Source organism: Chroicocephalus ridibundus, chromosome 1 (genome assembly GCF_963924245.1).
Source record: "Chroicocephalus ridibundus chromosome 1, bChrRid1.1, whole genome shotgun sequence".
Classification (NCBI taxonomy): Eukaryota; Metazoa; Chordata; class Aves; order Charadriiformes; family Laridae; genus Chroicocephalus; species Chroicocephalus ridibundus.
This window is the reverse complement of record NC_086284.1, coordinates 133580275-133602638: the sequence shown is the minus strand read 5'-3', so window position 1 is coordinate 133602638 and position 22364 is coordinate 133580275. Positions and strand designations below refer to the sequence as shown.

Sequence of the window (22364 nt, the reverse complement as noted above, 5' to 3'; positions counted from 1 at the left end):
TGAAACCTATTCTTGTTCTCTTGCCAGTGCTGACTCCTTTGACTCTAATGACTCTTTGCAAATTGATCCAGTAAATGCTTTGAGGTTTCCTGTGGGATGAGCAAAGGATAAACAAATTGTACATTTGCTTTCCTTTTCTTATCTGGGTTCTTGCTGGTTGGTAGGCATTGTTTTGAGTGGCTGTTTCTAGGTTATGTGATTAAAAGCTCATGCCCACAAACACCAAGGAGCACAGAGAAGACAAACAATGACGGGGGAGAGAAGCACTCTGACCCAGCTCCTCCCAGAGGTACCAGAGGACCATAGCCCTGGTGTCTGGGTATGAAACCTGCCCAACAGGGTCAATGGGAAGGGCTTTCTGGATCACCTTGCAGATGAAGGGGAGGTTAGTCCCTCTGGGGGGGCGTGGGGTGCAGGGGAAGAGCAGTGGGGGACTGTACAGCACTTGCTATGGGATGTGTAGGGGCAGGATCAAAGGCAGGAAAAGGGAGTGATCAAGGAGCGGAAGCAGCATGGGGAAACTGGGGGGGAAAGGGAACAGTAGGGGCTGGCTGCACATACACAGTACGCTTGTCTGGCTGTGTCCGGTGTGTCGGCAGTGCAGTCCTGTCTTCTTACTAAACTTTATTTATTTATTTATTTAGCTCTGTGGAGGTCTAAGTGCCAGCAACTGGAAGCAGCTGAGAGCAGGCATATCGTGTGGGGGCGTGTGCCCATCTGTAATCACTATCCAAAATCCAAGTCAGAGTAGCTCGTGAGTGAGTAGGGCAAGAGACTTGAGAGCCATGAGTTGGCATGGCTGGGCGTCTGGCAGGATGATGGAGAGACCAGTCTTGAGAGTCAGCTCCCAGGAGGTCCAAACCAGCTACTCCTGGGTCTGGAAGTCGGCTACTGGTAAGCCTGGAGCAGCTACCAGAGAACAGTTTATGTCCGTGTGTGAGGTGACTGGGAGACCAGGCAATCCTGGGGCCGGCTGGTGGGTAGAGCCAACATCTACAGCCCAACATCTACAGCTAATTACTGGAGGGCTCGTGTGTGTGTGTTTGTGTAAGTGCATGCACACAAGGGGTCGGAGTGCCTACCACTGGAATGGGGCTGCAGGCCTCAAGGACCCATATCCCGGCGCCAGCAACTGAGGACGCCAGTTTAGGCTCCAGATGGTCAACCCAGCTACTGGATAGCTGATCTCGGACCCCAGAGGGATCCATAGTACAACAGGCTCATCCCGATGAGCCGGAGAAAGAAATAGGATCGGGCTGTTTGTGCTGTGCTTGCATGACTGCTGTGTTTTCTGCCTCGGGCCAGTCAGGTACAGTGTGTGTGCATATATATACATGCACATATTTTATATATATATATATATATATGTATATTTTATGTGCCTGAGTGCTTATTGGGAGTACATGCTTAGGCTTGCTACTGGCTGTACCTGGGGACATGGAACTGAGCAGCCTCTTCTCTATCAGGCCAGCTCAGTCAGCAGCTCCTCACAGCTGAAGGTGGAAGGGACCTCCCTGCTCAGAGCAGGGCCAACCACAGCAGGGTGCTCAGGAATATGTGCCCTGACAGTTTTTTAGTACCTCCAAGGATGAGAACTCCACAACCTCCCTAGGTAACCTGTTGCAGTGCTTAACAACTCTCACAGCAAGTTTTTTCTTACCTTCAAATGGAATGTATTGTATTTTGATGTGTTCCCACTGCTGCTTCTCCTTTCGCTGGATACCACTGAGGAGAGTCTGGCTCCCTCTTCTTCATTCCCTCCCATCAGGTATTTATACACAATAATAAGAGCCACATAAACCTTCTCATCTTGAGGCTCAACAGTCCCAGCTCTCTCAGCCTTTCCTCCTATGTCAGATGCCCTGATCCTTTCAAAATCACAGCGACCTTTCCTTGGACTTGTCTGTAAGTCTGTGCCCGTCTTTGTACTGGGCAGCCCAAAACTGGACACAATGCTCCAGAAGTCTGACCAATGCTGAATGAAGGGGAAGAATCGCCTCCCTCCAGCCACTGGTGATGCATTTGCTACTGCAGCTCAGATGCTGTTGGCCTTCTTTGCTACAACGGCACGTTACTGGTTCAAGCGCAATTTGCTGTTCACTACAACCTGTAAGTCCTCTCCTGCAAAGCTGCTTTCCAGCCCGTCAGCACCCAGCGTGCACTAAGGCTGTTCCTCACCAGTTGCAGGTCTCTGCATTTCCCTTTGTTCAACTTCAGGAGTCTCCTCTCTTCCCACTTCACCCGTCTGTTAAGGTCCCTCTGAATGGCAGCACAACTATCTGATGTAGCAACCACTCCCCATTTTCTATCTGCAAGGTTAGGATAAAGTTTACATATGCACGACACAAGCTCACAATCTTGTGCCAGCCTCATCAGGACTTATCTTCTAGCCTGGATATCTGCCACGTAGCAACTTTATTATCTATACTTCATGTTAAAGACACCTATTACTAATACTGAACTTACTGATAGACTAACAAGACCCATAGGAAGAACTTGTCTCTGTATCCCTTACTATAGTTGCAGTGACTTGAGTAGCTGAGATACATGTATACTACAGTCCCTTGTGTATACTCTGCTGCTTCTCACGTTGAACGGAAGCCAGCCTTCTTGCTTTAGGTTGCAGGTCTTTAGATCTCTGCTTCTTAACTCACCATTTATGATTAAGCAAGACCTTCCCCGGAGCAGGAGGGTTAATTTGTAGCCTTAAGAATTTGGAGCATTATACAATTATGGAAACACTGATAGCTATCTACAGCAAGTAACTGATCCCTGAAGGACTAGCACTCACCTTCTTCACCAACCTACACTTAGTTCCAGCGCTGAAAAATACATCTTGAGGTGACTGCTCTTCCCAGGTGTGAGAAAGACTTAGGAACACCAGAGTGAGATTTTTTTTTTTCCCCCTGGACAGTCTATTCTGCAGCAGAAGGAAGTAGTGCTCACATGCATTTCATCAAACTACAGCAGTAGCTTCTAACACTTCTCATGGTTTAGGGGTAAACACAGGAGCTGTAAAAAGACAGACTCGGATAATGGATGGATACAGCTGTAACTGGGCTTACAGAAAAACGTCTGAGGTGTCCAGCTCCATATGCATCCTTTAATCCTAATGCAACTGCATTTCCGCATTAAATCTGCAGTTAAATGGACAAAGACCATTGGCTGAAACAACTAAACGTGGACGTAAGGACCCTGCTGGAACTTATAAAATATATGCTAAAATAAGGGTCCCAATCATATTTGAAATAAGCCAAAGAACTCCAACACAGCCTGCTCTGCCACAGGTTTATTTACAAAATATTATTTACAGTCTATAATTGTCTTGAGCTGTGATAAATAATAACATTTCCTCCACAGAGAAGGAATAAGACAGACCACCTACACATTTTTCTGTTAAAAATACCCTATCCAGCCAAACAAAACTATTCTCTCTTTTAAAAAGGGGCAGAGAAAAATGGGTATATCTAAAGGGTTTTCTGTCCATGGCACAAGTTTTAAGCAGGTCGGAGAGATGTAAATCTCCCCGCTGAAGTGTGCTTGTGCAAAACAGCAACGTGCTGAGGTTATGTCATCACACAAGTTACAGCAGGGTGTGCTGCTACTCCCAACTTCTCCTCCAAAGAAGTACACCACGAGTTGGTGTTTAAGGCAAGAATAGCTGAATTAAAAAAAAATATATCCCTTACCAGCAGCCCTGTGAAAGACTGAATAGTTTGTTCCCGTTGTAAAATAAGGAAGACAGAAGGCTGCTGAGTGAGAAGGGATGAATGCCAAGGAGCGAACGGGCCCAGTCTCTACAGGTCTGTGTCCTTGTGCATGTTCCCTCAATGTCCCAGTCTACCTGAACCCTCATCTCCAATCTTAAAACGTTATCCACCACCTCCAACTCGCTTTGTACGTATCCTTGTGTTTCCATGCGATGTACTGAGGGTCTGAAACACCAGTATGTGGACTAGAGGGATTACTTAGTGCTGCACAGAATGGACTACAGAAGACAGGGCTAAGAACAGTTTCTAAGACCAGTGCTCTGAAACGTACTGATGGCTGCTGTAGAGCTAAAGCAAGGGGAAACAGAAATGAGAGCAGGTGGTGTTGCCTCATGAGCCTTTTCAGTTCAGGTTGTTTCGCTTTGCTTGTCCCAGTCACTCATTTGGAAGCAATTGCCATAGGAATGATTCCAAGTGATATCTGGTAAGAATGGGCATTTAGCAAGCTTAAGAGAGCAACGGCTGATCACTCCTTAAAGCCTTGGATGCTACACAGGATCCTCTTCTGGTGGCCCGGAAGTGACACTCCCATCTGTTTCAAGTCCCTGAAGGAAATGGGAAAAGAAAGGAAAAAATGAATTGCTGTTCGTGTTCCTTGGGGACTGGGATGTGGGAAAGGGCAGAAATAGTTACCAAGCATCAGTTCAGAAAGCTTCCTTTCCCTCAGTGCCTCCTACTATGCCTACCTTTTCTCTAGAGGGAAGAAACTTCTAGATGTCCCTGCCCTTCCCTGGATACCTCTGCCCACCCAGTCAATCGGCTGCTCTGACCTCGTGACTAGGCCTGTGCTCCCATTAAATCAGGACTGTGTCTATGTCAGCTTGTGATATGGGACATGTCTCAAGCCTTCAGCAGCTCTGTCCCTGCACTGTGCCTGCTCCTTTGTTTTATGTAACTGCCCTGTTTGGAGCTGGCCATACATCCCCGACCCTACAACAGCACACAGCTGTGTTGGTAAAACATCTGACCTGAGTCCTTCTAAGGAGCCCAGAAGGACTTTGGTCTATGACAGAACAGTACCTGGCTGATGGCGGGGGAGAATAACACTAGCCCATCTGCAGTTCAAGGCAAGAAAATGACCTTATGAAGTCCTACAAGGGTGGGGCGATGGTTCAGGTTTAGAGAACTGTCTGCCGTCTATTGCCTCCCCTTGCTGTTTGTGTCTGATGTGAGTTCAGAGCGGCTCAGACCCCTGAAGAGCTTGAAGCACGGAGAGTCAGCGAATTAGTATCACAGTTTGGGCTGATCCCAGTTCTTCTGGGCTGATTCTTCCCTTTTAGGGCAAGAAGCCTGTTCACTTCCATTTATCTATATAGAGAAGGATGGAGAGAAGCCTTCCAAGCACGCCTGTTCGGATAGCACGGGGACAGACATAGCTATTTGTAGCATAGCCTGGGGTGCCTTGTGGGACCTTAGCCTGCCCTTACTCAGCAGTGAGCTCCAGAATAGACTCCATGGTGTCCAGGCCGGCAGTGCGAAAGTTGGAGATGTAGCGCTTCATGCGAATGGATTCCAGCCACTCAGGGATGGATCGATAGGGGATCCCATCAGAGCCACTGCAGCTGGGGAGCCGGAGCGTTACCCTAAAGGCAGATAAAACCCTCATTAGCCAGGCAACTACCTTAAATGGCCAGCACTATAAGACAGTAGCTAAAGGGCAAGCACCCTCTGCCAGGGCTAGGCCAACTTATCTGCTCTCTGCACAGTGAGGTCAGACTGCCCAGGTCAATGGCTATGCCCTCTGTCACCATGAGAGAGAGATGACTACAGTCTTCTTCCTCTTGCCAGCCTGCATTGCTAGCACTACCTCTCCTCCTGCTGGAGACAGGGAGGTGAAAATCTCCCAGTTAACCTCCCTTCCTCCAGTGATAGCCTGCTTACCTGGGATCAAAGTCTGCAACAGGCCGGAGGAGCTGGGGACTTGAGATGAAATGTTGCAGCTGAGCCCGGATTTCCTGAAAATGAGGCCTCCTCGTCCGATCGTGTGACCAGCAGCTCTTCATGAGCTCATAGAGGATAGACGGGCAGTCCACAGGTGGGGGGAGCCGGCACCCATCCTCTAAGCTTTTCATCACCTGCACAGAGGACAGAGAGAAATCTGGTCAAGAGCAGAGAGTGAGAAAGAGGAGCCAGAGACCTCTGTGGGGCTCAGAGCAGGCAGTTCACCATTTTGCACAGTGTGCAGTCAGGGAGGGGTTGACACAGATTACATGTGTATGAAGTAGGGTTTGAGCAACACAGCAAAGGATCAGGACACCTAAGGGATGTCAAAAAGTGAAGTGGCATATGCAAGTACTTTCAATCCTTCGCTATCTCAGCTCCCATTTGCCATTCAGGGCATGTGTTCATGAGAAGTGAAGACGAAATGATCCTGGCACAGGCCCGGTGAGAAAAGGGGAACCAGACTATGTGAAATAATTTCAATAGCATGTGCTAGGCTCACAGATGTGCTGAACCTAGAATGAGACTAGACATAATAGTCCAGAGCCAGAGGAAGGAGAGAAAGAAACCAATAGAGAACATCTCCAGGACCAAAGGCCATGGCTGATTTAACCAGTCCTCAGTTTGGCTTATTGTTGTTGACACCTGAACATGGTTCAGAGGCCCAAACGCTTATTGGCCTTGGCTTGGTTGCACTGATTTTTAGCAGGGAGGGAGACATAGGAGTTATGTGTTCAAAAGAATGTCAAGACTGCAGGCTGAGGGAAATCTACAAAAGTTGGGCCTACATGCTGTGTTTATTTTTTTAAATCAGCACTTGAGCTCAGTGTCTGTTACCTCTTGATTGGACATGTCCCCATATGGCTTGTCACCAAATGACAGCACCTCCCACATGACAATTCCAAAGCTCCAGACATCACTGGCTGAGGTGAAAATCCGATGAGCAATGGCCTCTGGGGCTGTCCATCGGATGGGAATCTTACCACCCTGTGAAAGAGCAGAGACATAGTGTATCCAGCATGTATCACTGGGTTATATTTCTCCAGTGCTTTCATGCAAGAAGCTTACAAAGTGGTTCAAAGACTGGGCCCGCTTTAACCACCCCTGGGGAAATTTCTCAAAAGCACAGAAACATTCTTGGGAAGTGGATGAGTTTAAGCCCTCTGTTCAGTTGAAAGCTAGGCGAAACCACTGTTGTGGGAGTAAAAGCCTGACACCAGTCACAGCCCTAGTTTGAATGACACCAGACATTAGAATCACTGGAACTTTCATTAAACAGGACCTTTAGATGTCTCTAGTCCAAATCCCTGATCACAGCAGGGCTGTCTTCAAAGCTAGATTTAGATAATTGAGCCCAAAAAATCAGACCTCTTGTTTTGCTTTTCATTTTGAAACCACCATCCCTCTCAGTCTCTTAGCCAATAAAATCAACATGCAGTCCAGACAGAAAAGTACCACCTTCTGAATCATCCACACTATGACTTGCAGTTCTACTATGGGTTTTCCTCAGAGATTTTCTATCCATATCTTCCCCCAGCCTGGTGCTTCCTATTGTGAAGAAATTCTGCCACTCTTATCTGGCAGAATCCCAATCCCCCTGAGACTACAGTTCATTTACAGGACCGAGAGATTGCTTCTGCATTACCTTGGTTTCGTAGGTTCCCTCTGCATCATTCTCTAATATTCGTGAGAGACCAAAGTCAGACACCTTGCACTGAAGACTGCGCGTTACCAGGATGTTGCGAGCGGCCAGATCCCGGTGCACATAGTTATGTTCTGAAAGGTAGGTCATGCCAGAGGCTATTCCCTCCAGCATGCTCACAAGCTGCACAGGGCTAAATTTTTCCTCATTCTCCTGCAAGAAGAAGTGAGAGAAGATCCTGGTCAACTGACATCAATCTGCTCGGTTTCTAGTTACTGGCCTTATCAACTTGCAGAAGTGGGCACTGGTGAACAAGCAAAAAGGCAATGCTGCAGCCCAAAGGACCCAGCAGGTTCTCACTAAGGCACTGGTGGTGATCTCCAGAGTCATCATTAGGCATCTGCACTTCAACTACCAAAGACAGCACTCTGGGCACTGAGCAAACTGGATGGCATCAAGCTTCAGCTGCTGGAAATGTTAGTGAGCAGAATGTAAGTGGATGTCTGGATCTTATTTCTAGTCTTCTCTTAGGGTCCTAAATCCAGGTCAAGTGCAAGTTCCAGCAGTACAGAAGCCTATTACAGATCAGAGTCTCTCACCCGGAGGAAGGTATCCAGCGCTCCATTCTCCATATACTCAGTGATGATCATCATTGGCCTCCCTTGAGGAAGACAAGAAGGTGTCAGCCTTTTTGCAATTCTCCTACCCTTGCCTTCTCTCCACACTTCCCCAACACAGGGAATCATATTCAACCCCAACCAACATCCCTATTGCACTGGCACAGCTGGCTGACCCTTTTCCTTAGACCTCCCCCAACAATTTTGTATTCCTCCTTGTGTCACACATCTAACCTTACAGCATCCGTTACACCATCCCAACTTCTCATCCACTCACCAACCCAAGAAGACCTCTCCTAGCACTGCCTCATGACTCTGTTGGAAATCCACACCTGTCCTCCCTTTCTCATTCTCTGCCATAAGGGTAACATGACAATGCCTGTCTTCTCCCAGCACAGCCTCTCTGACAGCCTCCTCTCTAAGAAACACCCAAGAAATGTGCCAATTTCTGCTCTCATTCCAGGACTCTCTCCCACACAGTCTTACTTTTGGTGACAACTCCTTCCAGACGCACAATGTTCGGGTGATTGAATTGCCCCATAATTGTTGCTTCGCGCAAAAAGTTCCACCACTGTGAGTCTGAATATGTCGACTTCAGGGTCTTGATGGCAACCACGATACGTTCTTTCCCTGGCAGCCGCAGGGACCCACGATAGACCTCCCCAAACTCCCCTGAGGACAACCAGAGGCAAAAGGTCACAGATTAACTCACAAATAGGCAGCAAAATAACAGTATGGGAGAACTGAAAGATGGGGAGAACAACAAGTAACTCACCCTCTCCAATCACATTCTCCATAGTGACGCAAGAGACATCTAGTTCCTTAGTGAATTCCAGCACCCCTCTGCTGGGGTCATCGTAAGGTTGCAGGTCTACATAGGGCTTCAACCAGACCTTCTCTATGGTAAAGGGAAACAAAAGAGCAAATTAACCTGTCGAGTCTTTGACAAGCTTTATAGGGCAAAGCTACAGAATCACAGGTGAATCCATAGGATTCTAACAATGGCAGTAAACAAATCCACCAAACATACATTGAAGACTAGAGCTGTTATGGGAAGAGGCAAATTACATCAGAAAATCCGTACCAGTGTCTGGTTTTAAACTACTGTTTCTTTTCATTCCTTCCAACCCATTCCAGGCTACTCCCTGGTTCTACTCATTTGAAGCTCACCTCGATCAAAGCCTGAAGTATTGTAATCTGGCCGTGCTTGTCTCCGACGAGCCTGCCTGGAACATAAGAAGCAGTCATGAAAATAAAATGGTCTGCAGATAGCAAAGAGGAAAGCAAGACTTCCGGGGTGTCTGCCCTAGTTGATCAGAGACAGAGTTCAAGACAGTGCAGAGCAAATTGGAACCAGACACTGCACCTACTTGGTAGAGTACTGCTAGCAAGAAAATGTGATGATTCATTTACATTTAACAAAAATCAACACTTACTTTTGCCGAAAGATGAAAAGTCCTAGAAGCAGCCCAATAAATAGTAGTAATCCGAAGATAATAGAGACTATGACTCCACCAGACAAAGCTCCTGTGTCTGCAGAAACAAAGAGAAAGGCCATATCATTTAAAAGACCAAGAACTATTTGTCTGCAATGTAGCAACCAGCTTCTAACAGCAAATGGCATTAGGTAAGCTATGGCCATTTGTCTTCCAGGCAGCAGAGCCACCAGATATGAGTCCTATTATACTGTTATTCATGTCCACAGAGAACTTTCTGGTGGGTGTCTGGTCGACTCTTATCTACAGTCTTGGTCTTCCAGTTGAGTAATTTACCCCTATGCCTGATTTCCCACATAAATTCCATGACACTTTCAAAAATGAAGAACAGCTGTTCTTTCCCTCCCACTCCTCTTTCAGATCAGACCCTTCTCCCTGCTCAGTAGCTGGTTTAGACTATGGCACAGCAAAGACATGATTTTCCCCAGCAGTCTAACTTTAGCCTCCTCTTGTTTATTAAATCAATTTCCCCCTCCCCTTCCATCAATATCCAGGGTTGGTCCGTTGCCTAATTATCTTGACAGAAGCCACTGTCTGCTTAGGACTTTTGAAACAAGCAGGTACTGACTTGCAAACTTGCAGTCTAACATCATATTCCTGCTTTCTCAAAACCAAGCATCAGGTGGTTCCATTTTGTGATCAGACAGCATTCAGATAGTCTTCATATAACACAGGTTGCCTTCTTCCATTTAGATTCTTAAGCTAAAGCCATCCATTTCCATACAGCATATTTGAATTCATCAGAGGAAATGCTAAATGACCTCTGTTGGTGAACTATGTGTTTTTAAACCTTAACTCCCACAGCTTAAAAAACTATTTCAAAAAATTAAAAATACATTACTGAAAAGTATTCATATCCATATCTAATGAGAATCTACATTTTTTCATATTTTCCCTTAAAGAGAATCAGGAAAACATCCAAAAGAAAGAAAATTCCTAAAGAAATTGATTCATTAAATGAACAGATTTTAAAGCAAGGAACAGCTTGTGTGACACAGACAACTGTGTCTGGAACTGTTTCCTAACATCCAGTCCAATGGTCAGCATTTGTAAAGCCTAATTAACACTTGTTATCCTTGCTCAATTTCATGCTGACTCACCCCACTAAAATTATTAAAAATCAGTTAAGCGGAAATCAAGAGGCAGAGCTAATGTTCTTTTTTGTTCAAATCAAAAAGTCAAGATTTGGAAGGTGAAATAACATATTTTATTAATAAAATGGACAAGCTGTTAGGTACATAGCATTTCTGCAGGAAATTAAGGGATCTAAATTCTCAAATTCGTATTTTTTAAAAAAAAATGCCTCTCCCTGCAGAGCTTGTTCCACTAAAATCCCTAGACCATTACAGCTAAATGATGCCTACTGTTATCAAAGGACTCCCACCAAATGAAACCTTCCTGGCACTTCTTTTTAATCCCGTTCATATTCAAAATACCTTTGTCTTTGCATGATAAGGTGATGAACTTTTATTTTAAAAAAATCTTGATGAAACTATTTTCTAACATGTCCTTCTATAACCAAAACCATTTAAGGTACACGTTAACTTACATATTTTCCACAGAACTTTTGTGGTACGCTATTTTATTAGTTAAAGATCACTTACGTCATCATCATTTGGCATTGTGACTTCATGAAAATTTTACCAAAAGCTTCTGGTGCCAAAAAAAGCCCAATCTTTAAATTATATTCCAATCGTGGTATCACAGCTTTTACACAGTTAACTATTTAGTTACATTAAGGTATGCCTTTGCTTTCTTCCACGTCCTTATTTCATTATAATAAAACTAGCCTTTCAAAGGCACCATTTCAACGGATGTATTTCTAAAATTATCCATAAGGTCAATAGGAGGATCTGTGAATGTGTGGAATGAAGAGAGCAAACTCAGTCTTTGGGTTTTTGATAAAGGAGAAGCCTCTGGGTAACCCAGGGAAACGGGAGGTTAGATGTGAGGCCTGTATGAGACATTCTTTGTTCCTTGTGACCTCAACAGCTTAGCCTTCTACACTTTGTGCTTTGGCAGAGAACATTTTTCAGTGGCACATACCATCTTTTTGGGCAGAGTTACATTCAGGGGCTGGACTACAGACATGATAATGTATGTAATATATGTAGTACATGTAATACATGGAAATGATAAAGCTGGAAAAAACAGTGGTGAGGTCCTTGTAAGGTCTCCTTTTCACTAGTAACTTTCACACAAAAGGAGGCATATGGTAATCATTTTGCTAACATTCAAACTTAGAAATGTTAGCCAGAATCAAAATGTCTTTCAGGAGAACTAGATGAAGAGCTGGTAAGTAAGTGATTTGCCAGTACCACACACAAACATGAGAGTGATCAGTTCTGACCGGGAAAGTACAAGTGGATTTTAGATGACACCAAGGAAACAAGGCAAATGTCTCATTATTCTACATTTTTACGAAGCAATAAGCTTGGCCCTGGTGACAAGGAACTCAGGAGTGTGGTATCTGTGCCTCACAGCTAACAGAACACAAAAAGAGATCCGTGTATTATGTGAATATACAATCTGATGGAGAAGTGAGTTTCTCCCAGATGAGATACCAGTGGTTGTCCTTTACCTGGTGGAAGGGTGCGGAATTCCTGCTCCGGGGAGTAGGGCCCAGGCCCGAGGGGTGTGATGGATCTCACACGAAGCAAGTAGGCTGTGTCTGGCTGCAGGTCTGTCAGAGTGACATTTGGCTCAAGAAGGTGCTTCACTGTGTAACGTGCCTCCTCCCCCTACAGAAGTCAAACAGGGTCAAGTAACAAATACACGTTGGACAAAGAGGACACTTCCACCCCTTTGGGTGAAAGGGGGAAGAAAAAATAAGGCAGCCCTCACCTTCTCAAAGAACATGACCTCATACTCCACTGAGGTCCGGCTGCGCTGCCGTGGGGCAAGCCAAGAAACAGAAAGACTACTGTCATCTCTTTGTGTCAGGATAAACTGCGATACTGTCACCGGAGCTGCAGGGGAGAGAGCAGAGAATATCAGGAAGAAACACAAACATAATGCAGACTAGGCATTCTCTCCACCAGAATCTCGTCTTTTCTTTTCTGGTCATACCAACTGGAACTGACTCTCATCGCCACTGCCACTCCCCTGCCTTCCTTTTCTGTGGTGAAAGGGAATGATGGTCTCTGGCAGTAATTAATTGCTTTCTGTGAATAGTATGCTTCTACCCCAACAGTGGAAGCATAACTTTGTTTGGCCCTCAAAACAAAATCAGTGTTCCAAGAAACTACATTTAATCCAGCACTGCACTGAAAGTGTTCGATTTGAAATAAAAATGTTAGGATTTTATGCTCTTACAGCAGCAGTAACTCAACTATCCTACATGATTTATGAATGCAGGCCCATTTCATAAGGGTACTGTGAAATTCAGTGCTCAAAATCTCTCAGCTGACTGCAAATGCATGCTGTTCATGAATAAGAAGATAATTCTCAACAGTCTGCAAGGACTGAAGAGTCAAGCCTGGTTGTCTCCTTGTCCTTCAGCAGCAGCAGGAAGTGATGAGGCAAGCCAAAAGTAGCTCAGAGTTTTCTAGCTCAGAGTTGTGCTTCCCCCGCATAGCGTTGGGAAGAAAAGTCGTATTTTGTCACTAAATGAGAACTCGGGGAAAGTACCAAGGGCTGTTGAGCACTGCGACGTCACTTTTCTATAACCACGTTTCACAGCACTCTGGAAAGCATTCACAGGACAGCCAAACTAGCCAGCTTGAAGCTGAACTACAGACATGTGTCAAGAACTTGCATGTTTTTAACATCCTCGTTTCTCCATGCTTTCAAAGCTTTTTTTTTTTCTTTTTTTCTTTTTTTTCCCCAGTTACAGCACAGTTTCTGTTGTGTTTGGTCGGATTTTTTGCAATATCCGAGTAATGGAAAATATTTCATGCCACAGTCCCTGTTCTTCCTGTCACACAGGTAACAATACTTAAGCTGGACTACATTAGTGTGTGATAAGCAGGGCTTTATCCTCCTCACATCTGTTAAGTCCTTGGTGGATTCACAGCTCTTGATGGGTAATGATTACTGCTGCTTTGACTTGCAAGGAATATGACTGATGGCCTTTACGTGTCAGAGGCAGAGGTACCTTACAGTCCTTATCATACCATACCAACACATGTGGCAGACAGAAGGAGAAGATGGAGAAAGCTTAAACATTCAGAGATTCCTCTTCCTTTCCCTGATGAGCAAGAACTTCTCTCTGCTTCTGCTAACCTGCATGTCCAACTGCGACCCAGACAGCTGGAGCAGTTCTCTGTGGAGCAGGTCCCATTCCTGAGACACCATTATGGGCTTCCACAGCAAATGTGTAGTTGGTGTAAGCTTCTAGGCCGTCCACATCCACAGCAGGTTTAGTGAGACCAGAAGCACTGGGGGAGAATACCACACCAGCCTCACATGGCTCACACGACAGGAAATGGCAGCGCTGACAGAAGACTGTGTAAGTCAGGTCCTTTCGCCCACCGTTGTCACTGGGTGGCTGCCACCACAGACTCAGCTGCGTGCCAATAAGGGAGAAGCTGACATTGCGGGGAGCTGAGGGGGGGCCTACAAGAAGCATGAAAGAAAGTATTAGATCCAGCTGTTAATACCCAAAGTACTGTGGCAGTTTCCCATCTGCTGATGCATTTCTAACGGAGCCTTCTGTCCCACCAGCCTCTCCCTCTCTGATCTCTCATCCCCATTTCCCAACATTTTGCTTCCTCCCATCTCCTTGTTCATAGAATCACAGAATTATCTGAGTTCAAAGGGACCTTTAAAGATCAACCCCACTGCCATGAGCGGGAACATCTTTCACTAGATCAGATTGCCCAAATCCCCTTCCAACCTGACCTTGAACACTTACAAACACAGGGCAGCCACAACTTCTCTAGGCAATCTCTTCCAGTGTCTCACCACCTTAAGCGTAAGAAATTTCTTCCATATATCCCATCTAAATCTACTCTCAGTTTAAAACCACTGACCCTTGTCCTGTCACTACAGGCCCTTGTAAACAGTATTTCTCCATCTTTCTTACATGCCCCCTTTAAGTATTGAAAGGCTGCAATAAGATCTTCCCAAAGCCTCCTCTTCCCCAGGCTGAACAGCCCCAGCTCTCTCAGCCTTTCTTCATTAGGAGAGGTGTTCTAGCCCTCTGATCATTTTTGTGGCCCTCTTCTGGACTCGCTTTAACAGGTCCATATCTCTCTTGTACTGGGGACCCCAGAGCTGGATGCAGCACTCCAGGTGGGGTCTCATGAGAGCAGAATACAGGGAGAGAATCACATCCCTTGACCTGCTGGCCGTGCTTCTTTTTATGCAGCCAAGGATACAATCGGCTGTCTAGGCTGCAAGCGTGCATGGCCAGCTCATGTCTAATTTTTCGTCCACCAGAACCCCTAAGTTCTTCTTTGTAGGGCTCTTCTCAATAAGTTCATCCCCCGCTATGTAAAAATATTGTTATTTCTTTCTATCCATGACTCACGGGTGCAAGCAATGTTCTGGCCCTCCGAAGGCGCTCGGTAGAAGCCTGCATTGCAGGGACAAGACGTAGCCCCTGATTCATCGGACAAGCTGTTCGGTGGGCACTTCAGGCAGTGTTTAGTCTCCAGGGAGTGACGGTAGAATCCTCGCTGGCACGCTGTGAAGAGACAAATAAGTCAACATAAGATCAATAATAAACCAAGATCAACAAGAAAGCACCTGCCAGTTTTGTTCAGCTTCTTGAACACTCCTTTATCTGCTTGCTTTTCTTCCACTTTCTTAGCTTACTGAAATACTTAGGTTGGAAGGGACCCTTGGAGGTCAGTCAGACCAATCATCTTCTCCCAGTAGATAAGAGAAGAGATGCAGACTCAAGGTAGGATTGATGTTATGAAAGGACTTGTAGACTAAAGAAGGGGGATCTCATTCCTCACAGATGCTGTACGAAAGCAGAATCTGGTCAATCTCAGAGACTTCTTTCAACATAAACTCAGACTGGTAGCCACCTTGCCCTCCAAGCTTTCCACACCATAAATAAGAGCTGTAAACATTGGCTCCAAGTCCTTGTACTCCTCAGAGTCCTCTGCTTGCTGACTTCATATGGGACAGACAGTGGGCTTTTTATCAGAAGCAGCTTTTCTGATTTCAAGTGTTGTACCAGAGCATCACCTAGCAGGGCCCTGGGGAATATGTAGATAACTATCAGTTCACCTAACAGCATTGAGTGTAACTGGCAAAGGACCCAACAGACTGCAAGAGAACAGGTGCCACATGCTTTCTATTTCCAGTTCTACAAAAATAAGCAGCCACATCTTTCTCTAAGTATAACACCTGATACTCTTTTTGATGCATTACTATTAGCTTGATCTACAGGAGCACTGATCTGTCTACCAGTTATCTCAAGGCCAATGCTTCACTTCTATAGGTGTGTAGCCAGGAGAAAATGAGTGAGGGAGGTTGAAGTAACCTCTGAATTTAATGGTTTACTGGCCTGTGCTAAATGAATCTATCGAATGTTCTTAAACTAAATAAACAAACAACCTATCACTAATCAGATAGTTGAGGAATGCATATACTAATTTTCTGTCATGGCTACTACTATTTAACTTGAGCATTGAGGAAATGACCCTTTTCACATTGCACTATAAAAGCAACAATGTCCTGTGTAATCCCTCAGGAGATCCCAACGGAGAATGCCCCAAAGCCTTCTGCTCAGGAGCCTGGCACAAATGGCTTACTGTGGTGGAGCATAGCATAGGAAATAATCCTTTATCCAGAAAACAAAAAAAAAAAATCCAGCCATTCCTACTGCATGACACAGAGGAACACCTTAGGGGCCTAAAAATTTTTTCAAAGGCCAACAAGACTCTTCAGCATCAGTCTCAGGAAGAGTCACCATCCTCACTGTACACCAAGATCTCTCTCTAGGTTGTCATCACAGAAGTAGCTTAATCTCATTTCTAATGGTTCCCCTTGCTCTGGGATGGCAGGCAGACTGTCCCATTGACACTGGATGATGCCAACTGGCCTACCAGTTGCATAGCAATACCATCACACAGCCATTTGGGGATCCTATGACAGTACACAGGACAAAAGGATTTACAGCATTTAAGCCTAAAGAGCACAAAGACGACAAATAATCACAAGAAGTAGGAGCAACTAGCACCTTCTGATTTCAGGAAATACCAGAACCGCTCAGGAACGAGTCTGTCATTCTGAGCTACAATCATACAACTATGTGGTCCATGACAACAAAGGCTGTTGAAAGAATTAAGAGGCTCAAGCAGTGATCATCACCAGCCCAAAGAGATTCCATTTATATTCAAGATCAAATCACCTCCTTCAGAAATAGGCAAGATGAAGAAAAGTTATTCTGATCTCTACTGAGAGCTGCTCACTGGCTGAGAGCACTTCTACATGCCGGAGTGAAGAGGAAAGCTTTGTGGCCTCCTGCCATTTTGCTCCAGCATAAGATTTCAAAATTCCTGACAGTGAACCAGTTTGGATCAGGAAAGTTTTGACAGCAACATGAAAAACAAACCAAGTGCAGGTCCATAGACTCATATAACACAGAGGTTCTGATGTCCCATGGACAATACTACCTGCCATAAACATGGGGGTGACATACACACCCTCTTATATCGACGCTGAAACAGTCAGCAAGTAAATGGGGGAAATTTGGGGTTGGGGACCTTTGCAAAAACAGTTAGCTCTGACCGCAAGAGAACTGCCGTTAGGCCTCTGTTCCTCCAGGCCTAAGCTCCAGCGCTGCTCCAGCCCTCAGGCAGCCATGTCCAGCTTTGGAGTCCTCAGGACAAGGACATGGACCTGTAGGAGCAGGTCCAGAGGAGGTCCAAGAAGATGACCAGAGGGCTGGAGCACCTCTCCTATGAGGACAGGCTGAGAGGGCTGGGGTTGTTCAGCCTGGAGAAGAAAAGGCTCCGGGGAGACCTTATAGCAGCCTTCCAGTACCTAAAGGGGGCCTACAGAAGAGATGGGGAGGAACTCTCTATCAGGGAGTGGAGCGATAGGATGAGGGGTAATGGTTTTAAACTGACAGATGGGAGGTTTAGATTAGATATTAGGAAGAAATTATTTACTGTGAGGGTGGTGAGGCACTGGAACAGGTTGCCCAGAGAAGCTGTGGATGCCCCATCCCTGGAGGTGTTCAAGGCCAGGCTGGATGGGGCTTTGAGCAGCCTGGTCTAGTGGGAGGTGTCCCTGCCCATGGCAGGGGGGTTGGAACTAGATGATCCCTAAGGTCCCTTCCAGCCCAAACCATTCTATGGTCCTATGAAACTAAAGGAGGGCAGGAGGCGCAGGCAGGAACAGAGGCAGGAGCAGAGGCACCCAGCTGCCTGCACGACCCAGAGGCCAGGGCGGCCTCAGCCCCTGGCTCGCCAGGAAGGATGGGGCGCAGCGCGGGGGCCACAGGCATGAGGCCATACAGCCGCGGGCTGCCGGGCCGCACAAGCCCAGCCCGGCCCCGACCAGCCCGGCGCCCTGGGAGCGGCGGGGACAACACAGCCCCGCAGCCACGGAGAGCCCCCGGCTCCTGCCACCGCTCCCGGGCCCCGGCCCCCGCCTAACCGCACGGGACGCTGCGGTGGCTGCGCCCGGCGCCTCGGCCGCCCTGCCGCGGCAACCGGGGCCCACGCACCCGCCCTGCCGGCACCGGCCGGCAGGTGGCCGCACAGCACCGGCAAGGCGCCCCGCAGCTGCGGAGCCCGGGCCGCCGGGGAGATGCCAGCGCCTCGCCGGGGCCACGGTGCCCGGCCCCGCCCTGGAGGCGGTGCGAAGCCTCCCCCGGAGCGCCCCGTCTGGTCCGGGGGTGGGGGCAGCAGAGGCCGGCGAGCCGCGGCCCGGGCCTGTAGCGTGAAGGGGTGCGGAGGCGCTTCTCGTCGGGCCGGGAAGCCCGGCTCCCATGGCTGCCTGCCTCCTTCCCTCCCTCCCCTGGACGCCTCGGGCTCCCAGGGCAGAAGCAGAGGAGCGGCTGCCCTCGGCTGCCCCGGGGGCGCAGCCGGCGGGCGAGGCCCACAGCCCGCAGTCGCAGCTCCCACCCAGCGCCTCTGGCCGCCGGCACCTGGTTTCCCCAAGCCCTTGGGCAGCCGCTCCGGGCGACGAGATGGGAAAAACAGGCCTGGGAAAGGGCCTGCTCAGCCCTGCTCGCCAGGCGCCAGAGGGCAGAGAGGGTGGCTGGGGCCCTCCCTCCATTCCTTCCTTCCTTCCTTCCTCCTAGAGGTGCTCATCGGGGGACTGCCAGCAAGCACTGGGCAGCCCACAGGTGCCAAACCTGGGCTGACAGGGAGCTGGGCTCAGCGGCCACCCCACAGAGCCCATCAAGGAACCAGAGCACAGACCAGGGGCACATCCAGCCTTTGTGTTCACGGTAAATTACGCGCTTGAGGAAGTTAATCACGGAGCTCTGGGATTATCGGCAGCAAAGTCTGCCATGCTATGAGAGGCTGAGATGTAACGCTCTGGGCAGGCACGGCTTTTCCTGGATCATGGGATGGCTAAGGCATTATGTACCCAGCAGAGCTTTATGCAGTTCAGAATTCACCAAGGGATTGTGCAAACCTGTTCAGAACCTCAGTCTCTGGCTTTCTGTTGCCTCCTGTCCTGTAACAGAGGTCAGGCTCTCCTCCCTGCTATTAGGCAAGGGTTGTAGTTAAGCTTTCCTTTTTTTTTCTGTTCCTACTTAAGGAAAAACTCAGAACCAGAAGACACTGCCTGAAGGTCTACTTCCTGCATCTTGTCCCCCTTTTCATGTTGTAAGGAAAAGTCCTTGATCTTCTGAGGACAAAAGTAGAAGCTCTGACTTCCATCTTTATCCTGACCTGGATTGTTCCCAGTCCTTTGCACAACACCTGGTCTTTTCTGTAGAGGGAGAGGACCCCAAGAGATCCCCCAGCAGGCAACCTACATTCACCTTCTCTGATCCTCCAATAAGACACTGCTCTGGGCATGAAGTACCTCTCCCTACCCCTGCAAGGTTCTCCCCTCTTCCCTTCCGCTCCTCGTAGACCTCCCCAGTCCCTACTGATCCTACAAAAGACACTTCTGGCTGCAGCTGTACTTGGGCGGAGTGGGATAAAAGCATAGATGTAGAATGAACCTGTGCTGTGATAGCAGTCAGGGCCTGTCCAGACATGACAGCTTCCCTGCCCCTTCCCAGGGGAGTGCTCTCAGGAGGGCGGGGAGAGCTCTGTAGCACCTAAGTGGAAAAACTGGCTGGGCTGTGCAAGGAGAGGGGATTGCTGGAGAAGGGTAAGGATCTTGTGCTTCAACCTTCACCAGTTCCCCAAGCGAAATGCGCAACAAGCAGTGGGGATTCAAAGGGGCATCAGATCCTTGTAGTGGAGCAAAGGCAGAACAGAGCAGAGAGACAGGGCACCCACTGACCCTGAGAGCAGTGCATGGATTCCTTCTTCTATATGCCTTAGTCTTGTGCCACATCGCTCTGATGACAAGAGCAGAGATGCGCTGTCTTTTACCTCCCTCCCTGCAGTAATACATATCCCCCAAAACATTGCACATATGCTTTCCCCTGACAAACACACAAAGTTGCCCTAAGAAGCTGGATCTTGTCCCCTCTGTGGCAAAGGGAGAGCCCTGCACTACTTGCTCCAACAACCCTGGCTTGCTCCGTGGCTCAAGTGCCCTGGTGACTCCTATGCTTGCTAATTGGTCTTCCTCAGAAATGAGCCAGGCACTGACCATATTGTGCAACATGCTTTACACAGTTTCCCATGGCAGAAGAGCCATCCCAGTCCAAGCAGAAGGGGACACAAAGGAGAAACTTGCCTCCCTCCGGCTCCCAGCTTCCTAGTCACGGGACAAATACACTGTTCCATGCATCTGACCCGTCTGCCCTGAGAGAAGGCTGCCATTTAAGGGTTGGGAACCAGTTGTTGAGTGAGTCAGTGTCAATCACACAGTTACAGCTCGCAGAAACTAGCTGCAGAGCTGAAGGCTCCTGGATGAAGCCCAAGAGGGAGTGGAAAGGTGTGTGCAGGTCTTACACCTGACACATGAGGAGAAAAGTCACAATTGAAAAAGAGCAGCGAAGGAGAGGAGGAAAGGTTTAAGATACACCTGGCAGGCACAGCGGGCAGGCAAGAGAGGCAGACCACACTAACTCCCCTGAATCCCACTTTATGCTTACAGATGCTCTGATCTCCAGCTCCCTGGAACCTCTCCCATGGCCTACAGCCAGTGTCTGTCTGCATACTCACCTACGCAGCTCCCATCGACTTCCTCAAACCCCACAGCACAAAGGCATCGGCCCATGGGTACCAGCCACTCCCCGTCAGTGCTGCAGTGCATCCTGGGGGGAGAGCCCGCTTCTTCAGCTGCATTTTCCACGCAGACGCCGGGCACTTCTGTCAGCCCCTCTGAACCTGCTAGCGTCTCTGGGAAATGGGCCAGGCCCCTCACTGTCTCTGGGCAAGTCTTGTAATACACTCGGACAGACACCATCGCTACGCAAGCCCCAGAGTTCTGGAAAGCCAAGTAGAAGCCCCGGCGAGACAGCTTCCCAATGGGGCACACTTCTGTGTTCAGCTGCATGGCGCCCGATTCAATGTCCCTGCTTGTGAAACTTCGATCTGCTGCCACAGTGTTGAGCTAAGCGAAAGAGAAAAAGACAACAGGGTTAACATCTGAGCAGCCAGCAGCAGCTAAGATACCCATGCCTCTCAGACTTCTTTTACACTAAGGCTTTTTAGAGGCTGTATGGTCAACTGTTTCTAATGCTAGTGCACTGCATGCTTTCTTTGCATGTGGAAGAAGTATTAACAACAGGGTCCACTTCCTTTCTTGCCTCCATGCTTTCCACCATCTCCTTTCAACTCTTTTGTGGGCATGGTCTTACGCAGTACCCTATGTTCTGGGTCTCTGACCTCAGAGGTCTTTAGGAACTGCCCCAAAGGAACCAATCTCTCTTCTGTGAGGTTCTTCTTTATTTGCAAATTGTATGCGGTAAAATCACAACTGTGCTTAGACTTGTGTTTTTAAATTGACCAGTGAACTACAGCCACCTAGTCTAGGCCGTACTTGATGCAGATCAGATCATCTACTGCAAGGCGCTTCTCATACAGCACTCAACGTATTTCAGCACTGTAGACGCTTCAGTGAAAAACTCTTCCCACACTCTTACATTGCCACTGCCTCAGCACACAAAGGATGAGAGCGAGAGAAAGATGCTTTCAATGCTTGGGGAAATGGGAAAGGCCTCCATGGCATCATGTGATATGGAAGAGCTGGACCGCAGGAGGGGTGGCCTTTTCCCGCAGAGAGCATGATGGTGGGGTGGCCCTTCTTCTCAGAGAGAGAGCCTGATAACTGATCCTCTCCACCGCAGGCCCCTCCCCATTACATGACACCACCTGCTCTGCCTAGCTGGATGGCAGATGAAAGGATCTGCACAGCAGCTGCATCTGGCAGTGGGATCCTAAGGCAGCTTTAGGAGTTGTGGAGGTATCGCACAAATTCACCTGGTAGGTCCCAGCTGCAGGGGAGGTGGAGGAGCACTGGGGAGGGAGGGGAATCCGTTCCCAGAGTCCTGCTCTGCCTTTACCATTCTTTGTTTTCATCACATCATTTAAAGTGCAGAGGAAAGGGGCAGTCAAATAATTTAGGTCCGTGGCATCTTTTAGGACAGAACTGGGTTATAGAAGTTCCTTTACAAAAAATCTGAGGTTCCCTGTTCTGCAGTTCAAATGTTTCCATGGCAAGAGGGCACTATGGTGGGGGAAACAGCAGTTAAAATATAGCGATGCCAAATACTTTCACAGAAGGGAGAATTTCATTCTAGCAAGCCATCACCTCCACTTTTAGAAAAAATAAAGACCCTGTATCTTGTAACAATCAGAGTAAACGTTCAGGAGCATAGAGACCTGAACTGGATTCCGTTCTTCACTTA

At 47.8% G+C, this 22364-nt stretch overlaps 1 protein-coding gene across 1 annotated transcript in view; it reads right to left on the bottom strand.

The window, feature by feature from the left end:
- Nucleotides 1-3282: 3282 nt before the first annotated feature.
- EPHA1 (EPH receptor A1) overlaps nucleotides 3283-22364 on the bottom strand; it is a 38060-nt gene continuing 18978 nt past the window's right edge. Inside the window, exons 4-18 of the mRNA XM_063353998.1 lie at nucleotides 20677-21067; nucleotides 14940-15095; nucleotides 13691-14023; nucleotides 12311-12435; nucleotides 12048-12207; nucleotides 9407-9503; nucleotides 9141-9196; nucleotides 8746-8868; nucleotides 8457-8642; nucleotides 7953-8014; nucleotides 7357-7566; nucleotides 6549-6698; nucleotides 5652-5845; nucleotides 5198-5353; nucleotides 3283-4315 (exon numbers count right to left, since the gene is read on the bottom strand). Coding sequence (XP_063210068.1) covers nucleotides 4237-4315; nucleotides 5198-5353; nucleotides 5652-5845; nucleotides 6549-6698; nucleotides 7357-7566; nucleotides 7953-8014; nucleotides 8457-8642; nucleotides 8746-8868; nucleotides 9141-9196; nucleotides 9407-9503; nucleotides 12048-12207; nucleotides 12311-12435; nucleotides 13691-14023; nucleotides 14940-15095; nucleotides 20677-21067 — 2478 coding nt within the window. The 3' untranslated portion in view covers nucleotides 3283-4236. The remainder of the gene's footprint in view (nucleotides 4316-5197; nucleotides 5354-5651; nucleotides 5846-6548; nucleotides 6699-7356; nucleotides 7567-7952; nucleotides 8015-8456; nucleotides 8643-8745; nucleotides 8869-9140; nucleotides 9197-9406; nucleotides 9504-12047; nucleotides 12208-12310; nucleotides 12436-13690; nucleotides 14024-14939; nucleotides 15096-20676; nucleotides 21068-22364) is intronic.